Raw genomic sequence first — 21673 nt, 5'->3', positions numbered from 1 at the left:
AGTGACAAAGTACAGACTGTTGACTTTAATTTGCAGATATGTACGTATTGAATGAACTACGAAGAAATTACAGACCAAGCCTAGGCCAGGTTATAGTGTTCAAATTAAAGACATTTGACAAGTCCAACTGGCTTTTAATTGTGTTGATGATGTGAGTATTGATATGAATTCTGAAGTATAAATCAGCATGATCATAAAGAAGCAAGCAGTTGTGCCCCTAGGGAGGAAAGGATAACTGCTTCCATGTCACTGTTAGTACATGGACAGATCCTCCTGAACTGGAAACTGCTCAGTCCACCCAGAGCAGTGCAATGGTTACAAGATCTTATACTGTTCAGAATCTGGGGAAAATAAAAAGGCATTTATTATAGACGTTTATCTTTGTTATTTTATTAGTGTTTTATTAGTGTTATTAGTGTTTTATTAAGACTTTTATTATATCTGGGAACTCTTTCCTGACTAATTTCTCACATTTTCAAACTGGTGCACTGGTCTCAATATACCTAAATGCCTGACACTCGGATACTTCATGCTACAAAATATTTTACCATGCACATTTTAAGAATATGAATTTGTGTATGAATGTGTATATATTGTCATGTTTGTGTCATCCCAATTCAAAGCCAATATCAGCATCTTCAACTACTTGCTCATCCTTAATTAATAAAAACTACTGAGAAAAAATAAACAATTCTATAGGTCCAACCAAATGCCAGTGGACAGAGCCTTACCTTTGAACAGAAAAAAACATGTTCTACTAAAGCAACCAAGGTGTTACTCAGGATCAAAAAGCATATTGTTCTTGCCTAATTTAGCATGCCTTTCACTTGCTGAACACAGAAACCCCCAATAAATGACAATTTTAAATTTGACAATAACTATGAACGAGAAGAACAAAACTTTTTTGAGGATATTTGTATTATGTGAAGAAATGGTGATGATAATCTGAGCCCAATTACACATAGTTCCCCTAAATAGCATATGTGAGCTACTTTAATGTTAATGCCCTTACAGGCCTGAAATCCAATGTGCTGGAATACAGATAGAACAGCAAAAACTGTCTTGTTGCTTAAGTTCTCATAGTGATAACAATCCAGGTTATAAAAATTGTTCTTAGCTGCAGTGTTGGGCATTTTTCTTAAGGCCCTGGACCAGCCACACAGATGTTTTTCTGGAAATGGTTGGATTTTCTGGTTGAATGATGTTATTTCTAAGATACTATAAGTGTACTAAGCATTCTCTCAATTTTCATAAGATTCAGTTATGACATGAAGCCAATAAACTTTTCCTCTTTTCTTTAATGAATTCTTCTGAATACATGGAAAAACAGCCAGTTCAAAAAAGTAACACAAAAAAGAAAAATCCATACAAGTTGTAGCTATACAAAAGTAACATTTGATACAATCTCTATTATAGAAGGCAAAATTATGCATCCGACAGTCTGATTCAAAGGATGGACGGCAGTAATTACACAAGCCCCTTAATCTGTGGTGTAATGAGTGTTGCAAACACAGGACTACCTGAGCTCTTTCAGCGCAGCAATATCAGAGTGTCTTGAAACTTAAATCTATTAATGGAATACTTTGAGATATTGGTGGTGCTATCCACCTTTACAAAGTCCTGTAGCCCATGGCATCACTCATTTTTTAAAACTTTCGCACGTCACCAGGAAACAATGATATTGCATAAACCCCTGGGCATAACACAAACATTTAGAATTTAAGAAATAAATTACATATATAGCTCAATAAATAGTCATTTGGACAAGCTAGGTTCCAGTATCCGTCTTAATCACAGATGAAACAATGAGCTCTTTTGACCCGGAAAGCTAGTAGCTGCATACATTTGTTGTAAAACACTGGTGGTCTTTTATATTTTAATTTGCAAAATATTTTTCTACTTCGCTGTTAATGCATTTTAATTGAGAGATTAACATATTACATAAGGCACTGGAAGTTTAAACTTTAGAAATTTACAGTCTAACTTTAGTGATGTTATTCCAAGGTGGAAATCTTGTCATCTGGGGACATGTCATAATTCACACAAAATTAAAACATTATTATAACCCAAATTGTACAGCTGTTAATAGCTGGGTTTGAATCTTTTTTTGTCTTGTGCTTACTTGCATCAAAAGGCTGTAATGTGTATTGCCAAATACTGCCAACTTTAGTGTTTATACAGATTTCCATTATATTATACGGTTGTCTCATCTCAGCAGATAAACGCTTTACACCAGCCGTTTCATCACATCACCCATGAAAATTGCTCAGTGTAGCTTTAGTGAAGTGAAATATGAAATGCTGAGTTACCATAATCTGAAAAGACCATTAAAGTTTAAAAAAACAAAAACCACTTCCCCTTTCATCTTTGTCAAAAAATCAAGAACCACGTCCTTTTTGGTCTTGCGTAACCTTAACCGGTTCATAAATACAGAGTGTAAGCAGAACGTAATCAAAGCATTAAACTCCAGAGTTTAATCATACACATACGGTTTTATCTGCAGTAATAAGTTGACAGGCATTGGAATGAGACATGTGACATTATGACTGAGAGGACATCCACGGTTTGTACTCGTCACACCGTATACTTCAATCTTTACATATCGCAACATGTCTGGGAATGATTAGAGCTCTCTCTGCAAGTCTCGTGCACTTAAAATACCCATAAAACTGCTACTCAGATCTTACTGAGCTAGGTAAATTAAGGTCACTTACATTTAGCGCTATAGGAACTAGTCAGCTGCTAATCCATGCAAATTTGCATCAGGCATTGCAATCAAGTTTAATACTAAATGAAATATGCTAAAATAAGACTTTCTTTGACTTCTCACATGTCTGGAACGTATCTGCAGCAAAAGTGCACAGACAAAATCACAGAGTTTACTTAAACTGTTACAGAGAATTGTCTGCAGCGATTAACCTCCCTCCTCGGTCCTCACCTGCTCAGACGAGTTCCAAGCATTGCTGTGTGTCGCGTGAGATGTTTTCAGCATTGATTTGTTTGGCTCAGAGGTAAACAAGAAATAGTTCTTTAAAAAAAGGATTAAGGTTCATGTAAATATTTCGTTTTACTAAAGGATCGTATCTAGGACCAAAAAATAAATAAATCATATTTGCGTTTTTGGGAGCTGCTGTTCTGGGTTCAGGAAGGCAGGCACTGTTTTAAGGCTGTATGAAGGCAGTTTTGGAGCGGCTGACACACGAGACAAAAGCCCCTTCAGCAGTGACTCTGGAGTAGTCATGCATGAATCTGTCTTTTGTGTGGTTCACCCTTCTGAAGTCTCTTCTCTGGACTTTCTGTCTTCCATATCTGCAGGGGGAAATGCTCTCTGGGTCCACCTTTCTTTGGCTTTTTTTCCCCACTTCCTACTTGTTCGACTTCCCTCCCTGGCTTTCGCCTGTCTTTCCTCACTGCACCAGACAAAGGGGAAAAAACAGAACAAATGAAAAATAGCTCAGAGGTTAAGGTAGTTGCTTGTAATCAGAAGGTTGCCAGTTCAAGTCCCACCACTTCCAAGTTACCACTGTTGGGCCCCTGAGCAAGACCCTTAGCCCTCAATTACACCATAGTAAATTGCTTTGGATAAATTCCGTAAAAGTAACTAGTTAGCAGGTGAGCACTGGTGACCTGTGGCAAGCATCTATAACTCTTACCGGTCACGTTCTTTATAATGTATCTCCTTTGTTTCCTAAACAGGCAATACAACCACACTGAAGCCAACACAGCAACCCGCGAGCGAGGCTAAAATATTGCTGGTTAAAAGAACACTTCGGACCTTATATTCATGTAGGTTACTATTAATGGGAATTGGTACTGCTCAATTCTGCAGTTCTGTTCCCTGCAGTGGAGTTGAACCTTGAACCTTCCAACCGCTAGCTGTTCACATTTACTCTGAAGAAGGGAACTACATAGCTGATAAAACGATCATTTGTTACGTAACGAAATGTCAGTGCTGGACATGTAAAACAAAATATCTGATTACTTACTGGACATGGAAAAAACTAAACAAACAAACCAAAATGAAACCAAGCACAAAATCAAACAAACAAACAAAAAAACATCTTCATTTTTAATTGTACTTACATAACAGTTGTCAGCCTGGGCCATGACATCACTGAGGGAGATGAAGTTTGGGCTCTCCTCCAATGGCCCAGCAGACCCGGTGCTGGGAAGGAAAGATGTGCAAGCTAGTTGTCACGGGCAGTGATGGCATGTGTGGAGTAGGGAGGTTTGTGAAGCGGCGGTCTTTCTGCCTGTGCCCCTCACCTGTTTAGAATTTCAGACTCCAATCTTTGGCTCTGATCCATGTCGGGGGGTTTCTGCTCCTGCACTCTGGAAAAAAACAGCAAGAGATGCAACATGCAGGCTTGTTTCAGATAGCCATGGGATGGACGAACGGATGCATGCGCACACCTTGGGGCCCGAGCAGCAGACGCAGAGCTCACAGGCGTGGTCTCGAATGAGCTGCTCATCACATCGTCATGTGGGAGCAAGTCGGGACGGGGCTGTACATCTGGAGGGGCAAGCAGAGAGACAGTTAGTCTCGCTGTTTAGGACCGGACGTCCGCTCCTTGTGTGAGCGGTTCCTAAGTCGGTAATGAGAAAAATTACGCACTACTCAGCAACAAACTGAGCAATTTTATGCACGAGGTACATGAACAGTGCTAACATCATAATTTTTCAGCTTTCCTCACTGTGAAGGCCAACAACGCTCATTAATGACAGCTATGGAAGGGAAGTTTACCACAGCGTCATTCAATTTCATTTAAATTTTCAGCTGCATTAGCTGACCTTGGTCATCAGACACCTCCACCTCAAAGCTGAGGGCGACAGCAATGCTGCTGGGGACATGTCCTGGGTCCTGTCCCCGTGGTTGCCCAGTTCCCCTAGTCTCTGCCTGGCTTGGCTCTGCGGTGACTACTACATGGGCCTGGTCGGACCCTGTGGCATTGGCCTTGCGCATGTTGCTGACTGTGCCTCCGCGAGTCTTCTTCAAGGGAGATGTCCTCACTAGCCAGGTGTGGGGCACAGTGTACGATCATGTCATTTTCTCTTTCAGCTGAAGCCTCAAATTGCCATTTTAATGCTACAGGTAAACAGTGTATGTATTACTGTTATATGGCACCTACTTACACAATGCCTTCTTGAAGACAGTGTTGCACATGAACTTCTGGAAGCGGTCAGCATAGAAGCTGGGCCGGTGCACTGACACAGTGTCCTGAAGCACAGGAATAATTCACAACAGGTCATGCATTTTCTGATTTTAACAGGTCACTGAGGAGGGAAAGAACCAAGGGAAAGAGGTTTGGCTGCACTGCTGTTCAGGGCTTTCCATGTTACTTTGAGAAGAGTGTATGGATGTAACCAAAAAAAGGTCTGACAAATTTAATATTGATGATTTATTGATGATTTTTAAACTGCATATTAATGTTGCTTTCTGACCTTTGTATAAATTGAGAAAAGTGAGGAAGCTTGATGTGGTTTTAATGCACACCTACCAGCTACTCAAATATGAGTATGCAGTAAGATGTAGGTTTCATGTAGATATTCAGTAGAGATTAAACTCCAGAAAACTAAATGATATAAATCTAAAAAGCACTTAAAATTTTATGGAAGCTAAAGCATGGAATTATTTCACATTACACTGACTGAAGTATCAAAAATAAAAAAGGTTATCCACTTGCAAACCAGTAAGACTCACCCCATCATACACCAAGGCCTTCCATGAGTGCTCCAGTTTCTTCACAAATCTAAAAACACAAAATAACCAGGACTCCTTAACAGGCCTTATGAAATGAACTTTAGGCTACTTGGTTATTAAATGAAGATCAAAACCACAGCATTCCCAGAAGTCTAGTACCTGTAGGACTGCAGGATGTCAATGATGCCAATAAAGATTAGTAACCTCTCACCCTTCGAGTTGCGTGCAGGAATACCTCCCATGCTGTGATTACACACACACACACACACACACACACACACACACACACACACACACACACACACACACACACACACACACACACACACACACACACACACACACACACACACACACACACACACACACACACACACACGTCACAAAAAACGCATTCATGTTTACAATGTTGACCAGTGAGCAACAAATGCTATTTGAGGGATACTTCAATAAATAACCACAAGCACACTAAAAAATTAAACAAAGAAAAAGACTGAAAGAAGGAAACTAGACATAAGAAAAAATACCAAACACGAAATGACACAATGTAAGAGAATAACAAGAACCATTCTGAACTTGGGGCTATAAATTAAACAGCTAATAGACTGGACAATATGAGAGACACCACAGTGTATCTTTTGTTATACGTGTGTCTACAAACGTCTCTGGTTCTAATACCAACCTCTCACTGGGCTGTGGTGGAGTCTTGCCCTTGGCCTCCCCCTGGATCGCCTCCATGGCCGTACAGTAGAGGGGCTTCTGGCCCTGAGCCCTCTTCTGATCAGGCATGGCTGTGGATGCCTCTTCACCTGCCTGGTCTATGTTGTGGATCCCCGCCAGCAGACTGTAGTCCATGATCTTGAAGCTCTGCAGCAACTGCAGTGTACACACACACGGCTCACAGAGCAGCTCACAACATGGAGTGTGCTGGCAGTTAACACACATCCACATCCTGATGAGATGTGTGAAGCCCACCAGACAATTCAGTGTTACTCTACAACTACTGAAACTGAGGTTAAAACTCTCTCTCCCTCTCTCTCTCTCTCTCTCTCTCTCTCCTTCTCCTTCTCTCCCCCTCCCCCCTCACCAGACAGTCTCTTTGGATGGTTTTGCAGAGGGCATTGTAGTGGTCATTCTCCAGCATCAGACCTTCAGGAACATCCTCCATGAAGTCAAGGTCTTTGTAGGTGGGCATGCTCTTAGTTCGCTCCTTGGGCGAGGCTCGCCGCTTGTACGTCGAGCCCTTCAGGTCGTACTTGAGGTGCATGGGGACAGCACGGGGGAGCAAGTTGTTCATTACCGCGATGCGGATGTTCTTCCCGCCGGCCTGAACGCAGTAGAGGCCGTAGAACTTGGGCAGCAACGTGCGCTTGTTCTGGTTCAGGTTCTGGAAAGAAGGAACAAGACCAGAAATATTTTTATTTAAAAGAAATGAAGACAATAATAAGAAACTTCTTGATGAAATGGACATAGTCGAAGTGCATGTTCCTCACCATAAAGTAGCCGGGCAGCAGCTTCTGCAGAAACTCTGCCTCTTTGTGCTGGACCGTTTTGATGATGAACTCATCATCACTGGAGACGTAGAAGAGAGACCCGCTTGCCCCGGAGTTCGACAGCTCTATCAGTGGTTCGTTGCAAAGAGAGTACTACAGGAAACATGAGCACATTAACACATAAATGAATCTGTTTAGGACCAACAACAATAACCTTTTTCTCAACAGAAACAGCTCTATGCTGAGGTTGCATACAAAATATGTAATGGAATGTGCACACAAACATTTAATTGTATTTTGTAGGGCTGCAATACAAAATGGACAAGCTCTTTATGGTGCAAAACCTCAAAGGTCTATGTCTTCATGCTAACTGTATTATAATACCAGAACTACAATGTTGCTTGCTAAAATACATTGCTTATCATGCAGACCAAACTTTGGATGAAGGTGGCAAAGAGCCGAGCCAAGGCCAAAGACTTTCCAAGATGTAAGGGGTACGTTATTCCAGCCAAAACCTGCCAATCTCGTACTTTACCATAGTACAAGCCGATATTACACAAAGGGAGATTTACATTTACGGCATTTAGTTCACGCCATTGGTGGTGTATAACTGCAACTAGCTTGTTAGCCTTTGTGCTACAACACAAGGCTTCAGGGAAGAGGCCAGATACTTTGGTTAGATAGTAAGGCAATAATATATCGTATTAGTTTAGCAATTACATAGTTTAGCTTGTTTAATTTTTTTCCTGCTTAGATTATGTAAACTAACAATTCAATACAGTTTAACTTCCTGACAAACCGACGCTTTGCAGTCCTAAAAACCTCTGCTCAGATCACAGGGTTTATAAAGCTGCAGCCAAAGCTCCATGTCGGGTTTAAGATGCATTTGAACCAGTAGTGGTCAAAGTGGCATCTCAATTACCAGCAGTCTTGAAAACAGTTACAGCTTTTTATTAAATTACTTTCTGCAAGTCCATATACTGTGCTGGGCAGACATGACGCATTTAGGTCTAGTGAGGACCTGATGTGGCTAGGGTCAGCAGAAAAGAGCTTTCAAACTTTTATTATTTTACATTTTTTTGGTAAAGTGGCCTTGATTACACTTACACTTTTATAATAATAATAATAATAATAATAATTATTATTATTATTAGGTTTCCTAATCAAACAATTAACAGAGGTTAAGCCAAACAAGTTTGTTATCTCATAGTCCTACACTGTCTCTCTCAACATTAAACAGGCTAGTTTCCATGTAATTTTTAAAAAATGTATTTTTAACATTTTTTAACATTAACATACAATAGGTAATCAACTATTTATTGCATTTTTACAGATACCTTTGAATGGAAATACAGAATGACTGACTTCTGCGCCATGTAAACAATGTGCAGTCACTGTGGCTGAGGTAATAACTTCAACATCTAGCAGACTGTTTATTGAGACAGCCAAATAAACATTTCTCACACTGTGCTCTCAAGTTCTAACAAACAATAATTGACCTAAAAAGGCATTGTGTCATTCTTAAATGAAGGAAGCGTCGATTAGGAGACACTGACTAATTGATTAAGACCTAAACCATATAACCGAGGAGTTGGATCAGTTTTATATTTACACTTAAAAACAGCAGGTTGTAGTATGGTGGCCAGAGTAACACAAAAATACATTTACAGCATGATGCTTTTATCCAAAGCAAAGTTACAATTATGACTGAGTACAATTTGAGTAAGTGAGGGTTAAGGGTTTTGCTCAGGGGGAATTTAGAAGTGGTGGGGCTTGAACTGGCGACCTTCTGATCATTAGTCAAGTACCTATACCATCGAGTTACCACGGCCCCTTGAATAAAGGAATAAAGGAAATAAATGAAGCGGGTTACCAGGTAGTCATCAGGCCGGATCCCAAACATCTCCCTGAAGTAGCGGAAGGCAATCGGAGCATAGGTTTTAAACCTAAAGTCGCCATGGTGGTGTCCTGGGGTCAAATTACTGCCTTCACTTAGATTAAGAAAGAAAACTAAGTCTTTAAGAGAGAAAACCCAAACGATAAAAGAGAAAGTGGAAATTACTTAAGTTTAAACAGTTATTCTTTATAATACACCTTCAGTTGAAGGACTTTTACTCACACACTCACACACACACACACACACACACACACACACACACACACACACACACACACACACACACACACACACACACACACACACACACACACACACACACACATACCTGGGAAAGAATATGCTCTCCACCACTTCAAAGTCCTGCATGAGCACATCTCTCTCTGGCTTCTGGCTCAGACTGCCAACCGTGTATGTAATGCCCAGCTGGATGGCACCTTTCAGAGCAGATGATGTGGTCTAATTGGGCAAGACAAAAGGAATGTAGAAGTTGGAATTTATGGAAGTACAGCAACCCCTAATATTAAAATAAGTTCTATGTTTTATAGTTTAAAATAATACAGCGTGCATGTCTTTTAGACAACTCTTAAATATGAAATTAATAGTGGTGATGTGTTTGTATGTAAGTGAGTGCAAGTTCACAAACTATTGAGTCCATTCTTTCAAACTGTGGTCATATACTATTATACTGTTTTGACTGCTGGAGTAGATATGAATCAAGGTCTGTGGATCATATCAGCAGTGGAAGCTTCCTGCGACCTTCAACCATCCAGTGTCATATGCCTCAGTTGACTTCACGTTTAGGTTTGGGCCAATGGACAATGACATCATCTGTTGTCGACGGCTGACAGACATCACAATGTTGTCCCTACCTGACTTACCTTACTTCATTCAGCGCAGGTATTTAAAGATAAGACATTATTGTAAGTATTATTGTTTTATTTTGCAGAATGTACACTTTTATAACTGATTCATGACAGCAGAGATAAATGTTTTTTCCATGTCAGTATACGTTTAAATTTGAAAATATTGCATAATAAACAGAAAAAATGCTTTACCGAGTGATTTATTTTAAATAAAGAACATCAAGCTTGGTAATTTTTACAAAAGAAAAAGTAACATGCATGTATTTTCATTGCAAGGGCTCAATTAATAGCAATTATTTATTCAATTAATGCATCATTAATAAAAAGTATGAAAGTATATAAACATTTATAGTGCCTTTGCAATACTACTGAAAACTAACACTTGGATTGTCTTGCCTGGTGCCATAGACACAAAGTTTTCTATAATGTGTATGTGTCCACCTGGTCAACAATATTCCTTGCCTTTTTGTATGTAGTCTCCCCTGTGGGGTCAATCCCACGATGACCGATGGTTCTCTTATTGGTCTGGGATGAACTTGGAGAACCCAGACCCTGGGTAATTGCAAGGTTATAACAACATGATTTTGGTCATTAACTAAAAACAGTTTGAGCTTGGTTACAAGAAAATATGGCTTCATAGGTTATGACGACCTAATATTTCACATAAAAAAAAAATGTATGTGAAAGTACTACAATACTACAACTGTAAAAAAATAAAACTACAGCTAAAAGATAAAAGTATTCTTACTTCGAAAGAAGTCATCCTATGATTTTCAGAGGTTCCTGCATGAATGAAGAAAGAGGAAGAACTGTTATTCCTGGCAAACATTCTGTAAGGGCTAAATCCAAGATCAGGTTACGAGTCTCAAATCTGGATGCGTAATTTCAAGTCTTCATGGTGGAATAAGTCCCTCCACTATCATTTTGAAAGTATTATTAAAAAAAAATAAGGTGCTATTCCAATTCAAAATTAACTCAGAATTTACACATAACCTTTCATTGTCAATGGAGACCATGTACTGAAGACACTGCTCAAAGAAAGGACCCAATTCATTGTACTGAGTATCTGTCACCCAAGGATGCAGAGACCCTCTTAAAGGAAAACTTTAGTATCTCCAACAGTCTCTTTGGGTACTTATGCCATATTAAGTACTGCTATATGTGAAAATATTTCTGGGTTCAATAAGACATAAGGAGAAAGTGGAGGCAATGTAGAATACTTTTGAAACGCAAAGGCTTCATGCACATTGGGCAAGGTTAAGCGTGATCTGCATTAATACCAAATACTTGGGAAAAAAACCCACAAGTGCTGCGTGAGCTGACAGCATACATTCCTCTGCATCTAAGACTGGCTCCTTTTTACTAGATAACATGCCTAGTGAGTGCTACCTAACAGAAATGGCTCTACCATATCTTAACAAGCAAGTCTACAAACATGAGGACACCTTCAAAGACATTCCCATGGTTTAAATCAAGAGTGTTTCATGGATGGATAATCTGAATAGTGCAAATACCACAGAGGCCAATATGGCTTTGATGTTTTTTAAGACATGCTTAAAGAATGGAATATTCCAAAAACACACACACCCATGTAATTCTGAAAGCCAATGCAAAAAAACAAAAAACAAAAACATGATCAAAGCCATGAAGGAGTTGTAGCTAGCTGGTTTAGGGCCTGTAACCCACTCACTAAGCCTCACACTTTCAGCAGGACAAAGGAAGTGAGCCATTTTAAACAATCCCACTTACCATATTCATGCCTGGAGAATTTTCAGGTTGATTTGAAAATGGATGCTACATGACTGCAACAGGATATACAAACCATACAGAAAAGTGCATTTTCCCTGGTCATAAGTGTGCTTGAACAGGTGACCATGTGCTGTCAGCCACATTAACAACAAAGAAAGGAGAAAATGCTTGCTGTAGAGTCCTTTGAGGGTTTAACCCACGAGATCAGCCCTTCATCTGCCTCCGCTGCCAATGTGATGCCCACAACCACTGTCCTCACACCTTCTCCATAAAGAAATGTAGAACGATCAGAACAAAACACAATGAAAAGTACTGTACTAGTTGTGGTGAGTACAAGATTTATCATAGCCCGGTTAAAGCTTCAGTACTCAACTGCTATGCTACTAGATCCAAACTCAGCTAGACTATGATTATTAAATATAATATATAAAAACATACAGTCATCCCATAACATCCCATACCAAAGGTTAGGGGCGGAGTAGGACGGACTAAAGTAGGACAGAGATTGAAAGTACAGAGAAAAAAAAGGTCTGTTAGGTTCAACATTAAAGCAGGAGAGGTAAGATCAGAGATGGAGACATTTGGGTAGTGTTTTCCAAAGTCTCAGGGCCATGACACTGAAAGATCTGCCCCCTGCCCCCAGAGATCTGAATTTAGGAATGGAGAGAAGACCAGTGCCAGAGGAACTAAATATACAGGCAGGGCAGTTTGGTCATTTTCCTTATTGTTGGTTTACGTGTCATCTGTGAGTTTCTTTCAGCAAGCTCCAAAAACATTCCTATTTAATTATTCACAGCCAACTCACAAGTAACAAACCTAAAATCTGGAGGGGAGACAATATATACCTACATTAATTAACCAATCAATCAATCTGTCTTGTAATTTATATTTGACAGAACAGTCTTTACCAAAATAAAATAGCCAAAAAATGCAAATGTGTAAATATGTGCATTATTAGGTACATATAGAGTAGTTATGATAGAAAATAAAATTAAAATCGATATTATACGATCAAGTATCGATATTGGAGAATCAGGTATCGTTATCAGTAGGGATGTCCCGATCAAGTTTTTTTGGCCCGATACCGTTCCAAGTCATTTCATATTGAGTATAGTCTCAATCCGATACATTTCTAGATAATACTGTTGCACAGTACACACTTCAAGTACATTACAGTTATTAAAATCAATCCAGTGTATATGCTTCACAATCATCCATTGTTTTTTCTATATTTCTTGCATTGTCACGCAAAATGACATGGACCTGCCGCTTGTCTATTCCCCAAATGTTCAACATTTCCTCACCTGCGTGTTTTACATGTCCTGCAATACTGCATGCCTTAAATCAAAAGTGGAGACAATCCAGTATGCCATGAGGCTAAGGAATGACAGGGAAACATAAGAACTCCAAATATCTGTGGTAGATCCAATAGCAGTCACATCTGATAAAAGACCTCATATGTGGTAGTGAACCATTTGTAAAGATTCAGTATAGTCGAGTCTGAAATGTAGCACTGAGAGGGTAGGACGTACCATGGCTCCAAAAGCTCCAAAGATGATGAAAACCTGAATTTTCTACCACAGCAATAGACTGGTCATCTAATGTGATGAATTCAATCACCTTCTATGTAAGCTTTTCAGCCATGTCGCTGTATGGAGAAAATTTCTCTCTTCTTTTAAAAAGTTTCCTCTAGTGTGTGTCACTTCAGTGCAGCCTTTGCCTGGCTAACCTGAGTAAACTCACTGTATTCTGCCGAGTGTTTATTTTTTAAGTGGTGTATCAAATTGGTAGTATTGAACATAGCTCTGTTACTACTGCCTCTCGAAATGCTTGCATTGCAGACATTACACATGGCTGATGGACTTGTTTCATTCTCAAGTTTAAAATATTTCCACACTGCGGACAGTTTCGGTGCAGTCTGTTCTCCATTTATGACACCCGTATGATGGCAAAGGATCGCAAACAAAGGATTGGGCTTAGGTTTGTTCTCAATAAAGCCGACACCAATCAGTTTAAAAAAATGCTTTGATCGGCCCCGATATCTATCTTTGAGATCGGATTGGGACATCCATAGTTATCAGTAATAGTAATTTAAAAAAAGAGGTATCGGTACATCCTTAAAACAAAGGAGAAAATCTTGTCCAACCTGTTGCTTTTGCTAAATGTTCCAGTTTGTTTGCTTTTGCAGTTCAATTCAGTGCTTCATGTGAGTAGACATGGGTTTTTAATTGGGAGACATTATTCGTTAAGCCGGTTTTCAACTTGCACAGCATCTGTATATGCAATACCCTTTCCTTATGAATGTCATTCTCATTACAGAAACAAGGTGGCAACTGATCAAAACAATGAGGTCATCAGGTCAGTATTTCCCTTTCTCCAACAATGAGCAGACGTTTGGCCAGTCTTCATGAATGAAACTCACGGAAAGACATGTGACAGAAATTGTCTGTGGCCTGAGCTACCATGGTGACATTAGGAGAAAAACTAAGCACACATGAGTAGCATGCTAAATTTCACCTCCTGTGAGGGGAGAAAAAAAACAAAAACAACTTTCCTTCCTAAGTGACAAATTGAACAGACCAGGAAAAGGGTTTTGAAATATGTATAAAATGGTTTATGTCTAACACAATTTGAAGTCTACCTCTAGAAGCCAAATCAATTGTTATAGTATCTATAGAGATCCTGAACTGAAAGATTAACTATTGCAACCACTGCTGTACAAACTATGGTGACAGAACAATCAATGAAAAACCATAAAAATGTCTAACTTATTACCTCACTTCTTACCCACAAGCTCTGTCAAGAGACATTACAGCAAACTATAAAGTAAAGTAAACATGCTGGTATGAAATATATGAAGACAAGCAAGCTTTCTGTGGAAGAGGAACACCCACACCCACAGAACATACTGTGGTCTGCGGCAACATGCAAAGTGTTTTCACTTTGGCCAAGTGTGATATCAACAGCAAATACACAGGCATAAACACCTGACACACACAGGCTTAGATTTTCTAACACCCCCCCGCCCCCCCCCACAACCACATCACACACAAAAAAGCAACAGTAACACTATGAGACTGAAGCTCCCATAGCATAATAAAACCTTATTAATAAAACCGACAGAGTTCATTCATAGACACAACTCAAACATGTAAGCAAGTACACGTGCATGTACCTCTCTTAGGAAATTAAACATCCTTGTCCAAAACATAGTAAACGTACCTGAAGGCCATCAGACCAGTCATAATTACATCCCTAGCAGTCATACACACATTACTATAAAGTAAAGAATGTATAAAGGCTGGGAAGCAACTGACTAGATGTGGCTTCCACATGTCCCTTTTAACTAACTAAATACAACGCTACTGTGAAAAACAATACTGTACGCTAGCAAAGTATAAATGTCTTAATTAAACAATTCAGTACTTGACTGAATGGTTGATTTAACTTTGACACTCAGTGCACAAACGTTTAGGAAAAGTATTTTAAAAAGGCATGAAAACCGATAGCTTTAGTTGTTGCTTCAAAAATATGCATACTTCACAGAAAAAAATTCGTTCGGTGTGTTTCTGCGTTTCAGTTCGTTAACGTACCAGTCGAGATCACCCTTTCCATGGACACTGGACCAGCCGTAGCCATCGGATGGCTGAAGTTTCATAGATTCGGGTCACGTTCACTTTACAACGTCTAGAATTAAGTACAACAAGAAGACTTTTTGAAATCAGCGTCACTATCATAGCTAGCAAGCTAACATAACCTAGCTAATATTTCTAATCCGAAACCCATTTTCACTGGTTTTGTGCCTTTGCCAGTCGACAACCTGCATAATATACGCAAAAGATGATATAAACCTGTAGCAAATCAGACGATGGCTAACACGCTTGCTAAGTAAATGTAGCTAAGCTAGGTTAGCTAGCTAGCTAGCTAACGCTCGTTGACTTGGTCTGTGAGACATCTGGCGATAACTAGCCAGCGTTAAGTTATCGGATACTGTTGGCCGGTTAAAACACTTTCTAGTATTATAGCCGGCATTGTTACCTGACTGATAAAGTATTAATGAGGATAGTGCAAACTGTCACTAAGTAACATTAGCTAGCTAGATACCCTAGCTACATAACTAGCTAACGAGTGTACCTAGCTAGCCTTTAGATAACTAAAACACCGAAAATACAGCCAGCTATCGTAGCTATGTAGCGGAGTAGGCTAACGCTATCTTCCCAATCGAGTGTCCTAACGTTAGCGGTCTAGCTGCTCAAAGATGTATTTATATATATTTAGCTACATATGCTTTGCCAGTATGTTCTGCGCACGGATGTTAGTTAGTTAGCCAGCTTGTTACGCACTGAAGTGTGTTTGCCAGCAATTGACTGAAACTCATATCTGACTGAAACATTTAATAGCTAGCGGACTCTGTCGCTCTCTAACCTTTTACTGTGTTCACTGTTGATTTGAAAAACGAGTCAAGTAGCCACAGTCCAAGCTGAATTCTTCTTTGTAGCGAGGTGTTATCAGATCAGCAGTGCTGTCGCATACATTTTCTACACGATATTATAAGAGTTAGCCAAGCATCAACATAAACCTCAGAAACTCTCTTCTGCTCGTCTTTCCTCTAGCTCTGGTACCTCTACGGAAGTGACGAGGTTGTGGAGAGTGGTAATGATTTTTTTTATTGGCCCTGGTGATAAAATTTCAGATGGAATAAATTGACTCGGGTCCCGGGTCTTCTTCTACATATAACCCCTTTTTAAGTCCCGATCTGCCATATCTGTGTTTACTCCCTCCTTATCTGAAAAAAAAAAGCCGAATTACCTAGTTGTTTTCACGTAATTCCGCGTTCAGCTGATGATTTTAGTCCCGTCCGGATATAAGTCTCCGTGATTTTCTGGAGTTTCTTTAGCTGCTTATAGCCGTATTTAGTTTCCTGACACCCGGACCCACCAGAGCCTCTTGTATAGCGAAACCTTATGTCAAGCATGAGAGCATTATCCGGAGGAAAAACAAACTAAAATGCTCTGCTGCCCTGGTTTTGGTGAGCCACAACTGCCTGCTGCCATGCCCAGACGGGATACATCACCTAGGAGCTCAGTCACATCGAAGGGGCCATCCCATGGTGAACTGAGCCTCTGGTCTCTGGTTGGGGTAAGCACGGACTGTTCTTGCTGTTACAACATTGTCTATGCATTTTTTGATGAATCCTATGAATAAAGCTCTACACTTGATGTTGTTTGAGGCTATATTGAACCTCACAATTTTGAGGCATGGAGACTGATTGGTCTGATCGGCATTGGACCTCCTAGATGATGAGTGCCTCACACATCAGCTTCTGCAGGAGCAGGAGAGATTGCTCCAGACAGAGTCAGTGGCAACACTCAGAGAGCCGCTTTGACACTTAAGGACGCTGTTGTTGGCCAAGTGTGCTCACAACATTGGCTTGATCTCCCTCTTAGGAGTGGAACGAGGCATGTCCATGTCATAAAGGTCAGCTATTAAAAAGCAAATCATCCTTACGACCTCTATCAAACTGTTCAACATGGGGACAAAGAGTAAACTCAGCCACGTCAAAAGTTGACATGACCAACGATCACAGAAACAAGGCGCCCCACCCAAAAAAAAAAAAAAAAGACCAAACTAACCAAACTGAACACAGAGAACAGCAAAACCCACAACAAAAAAAGGAGAAAACAAAACCAAATCTAGAACGAGCCCCCAATTCTGTTGTGACCCTGTCTAGGTGGTGAGGCTGCAACAGCGATGTAATGATAAGAACTGTAGAGGAATGGGATGTGGAATGACCAGTGGGTGAGGTGGATCTTGTTGTATTAAATAAAGAATTGTGAACACATATACAGAGTAGAACATCAGGAGTGGTTTGAACATAAACCAAACCCACACTACAAAAGAAAGACCACATCTAACTACACTCCACAAGACAAAAATAAAATACAATCCTACATCAACCATCTGACAATAAACAGACAATAACCTCGATCCGAAACAAACAGCCACAACCACAATCAATAACTACACACACACACACACACACACACGCAATTATAGACTGACACTAAAAGAGTATACAGAATAAAGAGGTATAACACAAGTGAGACCAAGAGTATGATTACATAAAAATCCAGATATACACAAGCTTACTAACTACATACATCAAGATCCAAGGTATGCACAGCTAAGAGACTGCAAAACCAAACTAAATGTATGTTAAGGGAAGCGAGGGGGCACCTTCATCTTCTTCAAGCAGGGTGCTTATATAGGCCACAGCTCCTGTGTTCAGTGTGCAAGTGGACAATGTGTAGTTCCCTACCCTGATGTTCAATAAAAGTATAGTGTTTAAAAATTAATGGTACTGGGTAGTTTATCCAGTTTTTCATTCTGGAAATGGAAAAATATATATCCACCATCTTTTGTGGAAGCTATAACCTATAGACAAACCTACAGACAAAAGAATTACAAATTTTAAATATCTATCTAAAGTAATCTCATCACTTGACATATTATGACTACTTAGTCGTCATAGATGGTGACTTCATTTTGGAAGTTTCTCAGCACCTGATGGCCACCATAAACCCTTCTACATGCTTGGAGAGGGATGAGAGAGAGCATTCAGTAGGTTGCACTCTGCAACTTCACCACTGGATGTCACTACTCTTACACGCATTACAGAAGGACGGATAGGGACGTGAATGAGTTAAGTTGGTGTCAGCTACTGGTGCAGGGTGGGCGGGTTTTTAATATCACAAAATTAGGTCAGGAGGTAGAATTAGAATGATTGACATCCTTAGTAAAAAGTAATCAAAAACAGTGGTATTTTTTACTGATTAATACGTTTTATACATAAAGTATACATTTAATGTCCATTATGTTTACCAAATAATATTTTTCTCATAGTTGTTAAAATTATTGTTACTAATAAACATTATTGTTTAGTGGTTAAAGTACTTGACTAGTAATCAGAGGGTTGCCAGTTCAAGCCCCACCACTGACAAGTTGCCACTGTTGAACCCCTGAGCAAGATGCTTAACGCTCAATTGCTCAAGTTGTATTCAGTCAAAATTGTAAGACGCTTTGCATAAAAGCATCAGCTAAATGCTGTAAATAAGTCAGCAAACCATCAATTTTGCTCTACACCATGTAGCATAACTGTATATATATAGATATTCTATTACCACCATATAACATAAAAACTGTAAATATGCCATTTTACAAAATGGATCTGTACATTCTGTACATTGTGTACATATATATATATACACACAACCATATACATTGTACATTGTGTATATAAACATATATTGTATATAAATTGTTAATATATTTTTGTACATATATAGAATATATATTCCTCTATGCACCCCTGTTTTCTTTTTCCTCAGTTTGGACAGAGCGCTCTCAACCATTTCACTGCGAGTTATACTGTGTATGACTATGTATGTGACAAATAAACCAAACTTGAAACTTGAAACTTGAAATTTGTAACTTGAAACTTGAAACACATTGCATGATAAAACTATTAATCCTCTGTGAGCTTAGTCTTCAAAATGTAATTCTCTGTAAACTTAAATGCCTTTGCTATGAATAAATCACTTTGTAAGTGACAGCTGTATGTTTTGAAGGGTTTTGCATTGTACATTTCCAGATGTTCATCCATGTTATTATATTATACTATTATGTTATATTATTATATTATATTTTTATTGGAATTGAAAACAGGCAAGGTAAGAGCTCCCTGCAACCACATACCAAAACAGTATTCAAATATAAGCAAAAAACTGTGTATGTGTGTGTGTGTGTGTGTATACATTTGTGTGTGTGCATGCATGTGCAGTGAGTTGAAATGAAATGGGCAAATCGAGAGATAAATTTGATTCTTTTGCTTGTTGATTTGGGTAATGCTTCTATTCTAAGTGTCACAGATGAGGGAACCTGTTTTGTGTTTCTAAATAACGTACCATTCAGCCATGAACTCTACTAGCAGCATGTATTTCAGACTTCATTACTGTGCTTATTCAGTCCTCATTACTCTGTATTTATTCAGTCTTCATTACTTTGTGTTTATTCAGTCTTCATTACTGTGTTTATTCAATCAGCATATGAATATGAATAAACATATAAGAATATAAATATGAATAAGCATATAACCATATTAATACGAATCAGCAAATAATCATATGAATATGAATATTCATATAAGCATATTCATATGAATAAGAAAATGAATATGAATGTAAATCTATATTAATATGAATCAGCAAATGATTAAGCAAATAATGGCATCAACTGCATTGTAAACTGCAGCGCTGGCAGGCATTCACACAACACCTTTTTCAGACGTTCAGAAGCGTTTATTTACGCACTTATCAGTGGAGCGATCAGCACCGTTACTGGAGCGCGCTCCTCTAGCCTGCTGTACACTCGAGGCGTCTGAGCGCTTCCAAAGAATCTCAACTTTATGCAAATTAGTTCGCCGCCGTATTACGTCTAGCCAGTCTGGGAAGATTGGAATGATGGACGTCGTGACGGCCACACGCTGCCAGGCAGTAGAGCTTTTAAAGAGTTTTATTAAGTTTTCATATTACAAAACAAACCATGAAGATATTACATATGAAGGACATCATAGAGACAATATCTCCTAGGAAGATATCCAGATTTTACACATCACAAACATCACCTTATACAGTACAAAACCATACTACAAACATTTTAACATTTCCCATTAAAATAATTATTTTCATCTTCCAATTCTCATAGTATTACTATTAAAAACAAACGAGAGGGTTACATATGAATTAAGTCACAGATAAACATCTCACAGGTAAACATCCACAATTTACACTTCAGGCACATGACCTTATACGTACAAATCCATATTACAAACATTTAAAGATTTTTCTTAATCAATTTTCATCTTCTCATACTTTTGTCTCTTTTTTAAACTTCACTATACATTGTTTCACTACTTGTCCACTTTACACAAAGGTCTTTTCCATGCTCATTTTAGCTCTTGTAGTAGCGGTGACAACCACTCACACAAAGCGGAAGAAATTGGAAAAAGGACATGAGTTCTTCTGAACAGAAACTGCTAGAATTTTTGACAGAGTCCAGTACTCCACCACTTTTTTTTGAAAGCCCAATTTCCAGTTCTAAAGAAACTCTTAGCTTTAACAAAAGCACTACTAAAATTAAATTTAAAAAAACGTCAGTTGTTGAAGATGTAGAGGAGACAAAAGTGCTCCAATCATTTATTAAATTGGTTTGCTTTCTGTCCGCACAGCAGAGTCTCTTGCAGTCTTCAAACACAGATAGATCTATTTGACCAATATATAAATGACCACTGAACCTGCTCCTATGTTATGTATCTGAAAATCTAGTACTTATTGTAGGGTATTGTTTATTGCACTGATGTTGACTGAGATAAAGCTTATGTGTATTTTGCACTTCTAGGCATCAGCATTGATCCCTGTATTTCTACAGTATTTTAGTTCAATGGTATCTCAAACTTTAAGCTACTGTACTGGATAGGATGTATTCTGAGTAAATGAAAAAGCACATTTGTAAGTCTCTCTGGATAAGAGCATCCGGCAATTTCCATAAATGTAAATTAAATAGTCTGTTTCAGCTTTTATTGATATTTTAAATGACCAATTTTTCAATTTAATGATCTTTTCATATTCATTCCATAGCGCACAATGCACCAAGTCATTATTTGTTACATATTGACATTAGACTCTCTTGATTTGTTTTAGTGTTTGCACTAGCTGAAGTGAAGTATGGGACTGCTAGCAATAATTACTAAATTATTAAATATTTTATCATTAAATATTTATTACATTTAGTATGAGGGAAAGTCCCACAAAACTGGTTCTGCTTGGTTTAGAATTATAACCATTTTCATATATTTACATGAGTTGTAGCAGCATTTATTTCTTTATGTTTTCATGCGGATATGGGGCAT

General features: G+C 38.8%; 1 protein-coding gene across 4 annotated transcripts; it reads right to left on the bottom strand.

Moving 5' to 3' along the window:
- Positions 1–1280: 1280 nt before the first annotated feature.
- Positions 1281–16367, bottom strand: pip5k1aa (phosphatidylinositol-4-phosphate 5-kinase, type I, alpha, a). 4 transcript variants are annotated; one of them, XM_027011557.2, is made up of 17 exons: positions 16132–16367; positions 15300–15393; positions 10706–10740; positions 10420–10509; positions 9420–9550; positions 9068–9185; positions 7195–7347; positions 6789–7088; positions 6384–6577; positions 5861–5944; positions 5702–5750; positions 5134–5218; positions 4792–5010; positions 4414–4513; positions 4267–4332; positions 4084–4187; positions 1281–3410 (listed from the first exon to the last, which is right to left on the bottom strand). In XM_027011557.2, the coding sequence occupies exons 2-16, from the start codon at positions 15343–15345 to the stop codon at positions 4112–4114; spliced, it is 1746 nt and encodes a 581-aa protein (XP_026867358.2). In that variant the 5' UTR covers positions 15346–15393; positions 16132–16367; the 3' UTR covers positions 1281–3410; positions 4084–4111. The 4 variants fall into 4 exon arrangements, with proteins under 4 accessions (XP_026867358.2, XP_026867357.2, XP_026867359.2 ...); XM_027011556.2 differs by having other exon boundaries at positions 4084–4165; positions 16132–16365; XM_027011558.2 differs by lacking the exon at positions 4792–5010 and having other exon boundaries at positions 4084–4165.
- Positions 16368–21673: the final 5306 nt, after the last annotated feature.

Source organism: Electrophorus electricus, chromosome 8, assembly GCF_013358815.1.
Source record: "Electrophorus electricus isolate fEleEle1 chromosome 8, fEleEle1.pri, whole genome shotgun sequence".
NCBI lineage: Eukaryota > Metazoa > Chordata > Actinopteri > Gymnotiformes > Gymnotidae > Electrophorus > Electrophorus electricus.
This window is presented reverse-complemented; position numbering and strand designations above follow the sequence as displayed.

Coding starts and splice junctions, on each gene's coding strand:
- pip5k1aa (XM_027011556.2), bottom strand. CDS start 15,345: ATGGCTACGGCTGGTCCAGTGTCCATGGAAAGGGTGATCTCGACTG. Junction 10,741..15,299: donor GGAAAGGGTGATCTCGACTG/GTACGTTAACGA, acceptor TCATTCATGCAG/GAACCTCTGAAAATCATAGG. Junction 4,333..4,413: donor TCTGCTGCTCGGGCCCCAAG/GTGTGCGCATGC, acceptor GTTTTTTTCCAG/AGTGCAGGAGCAGAAACCCC.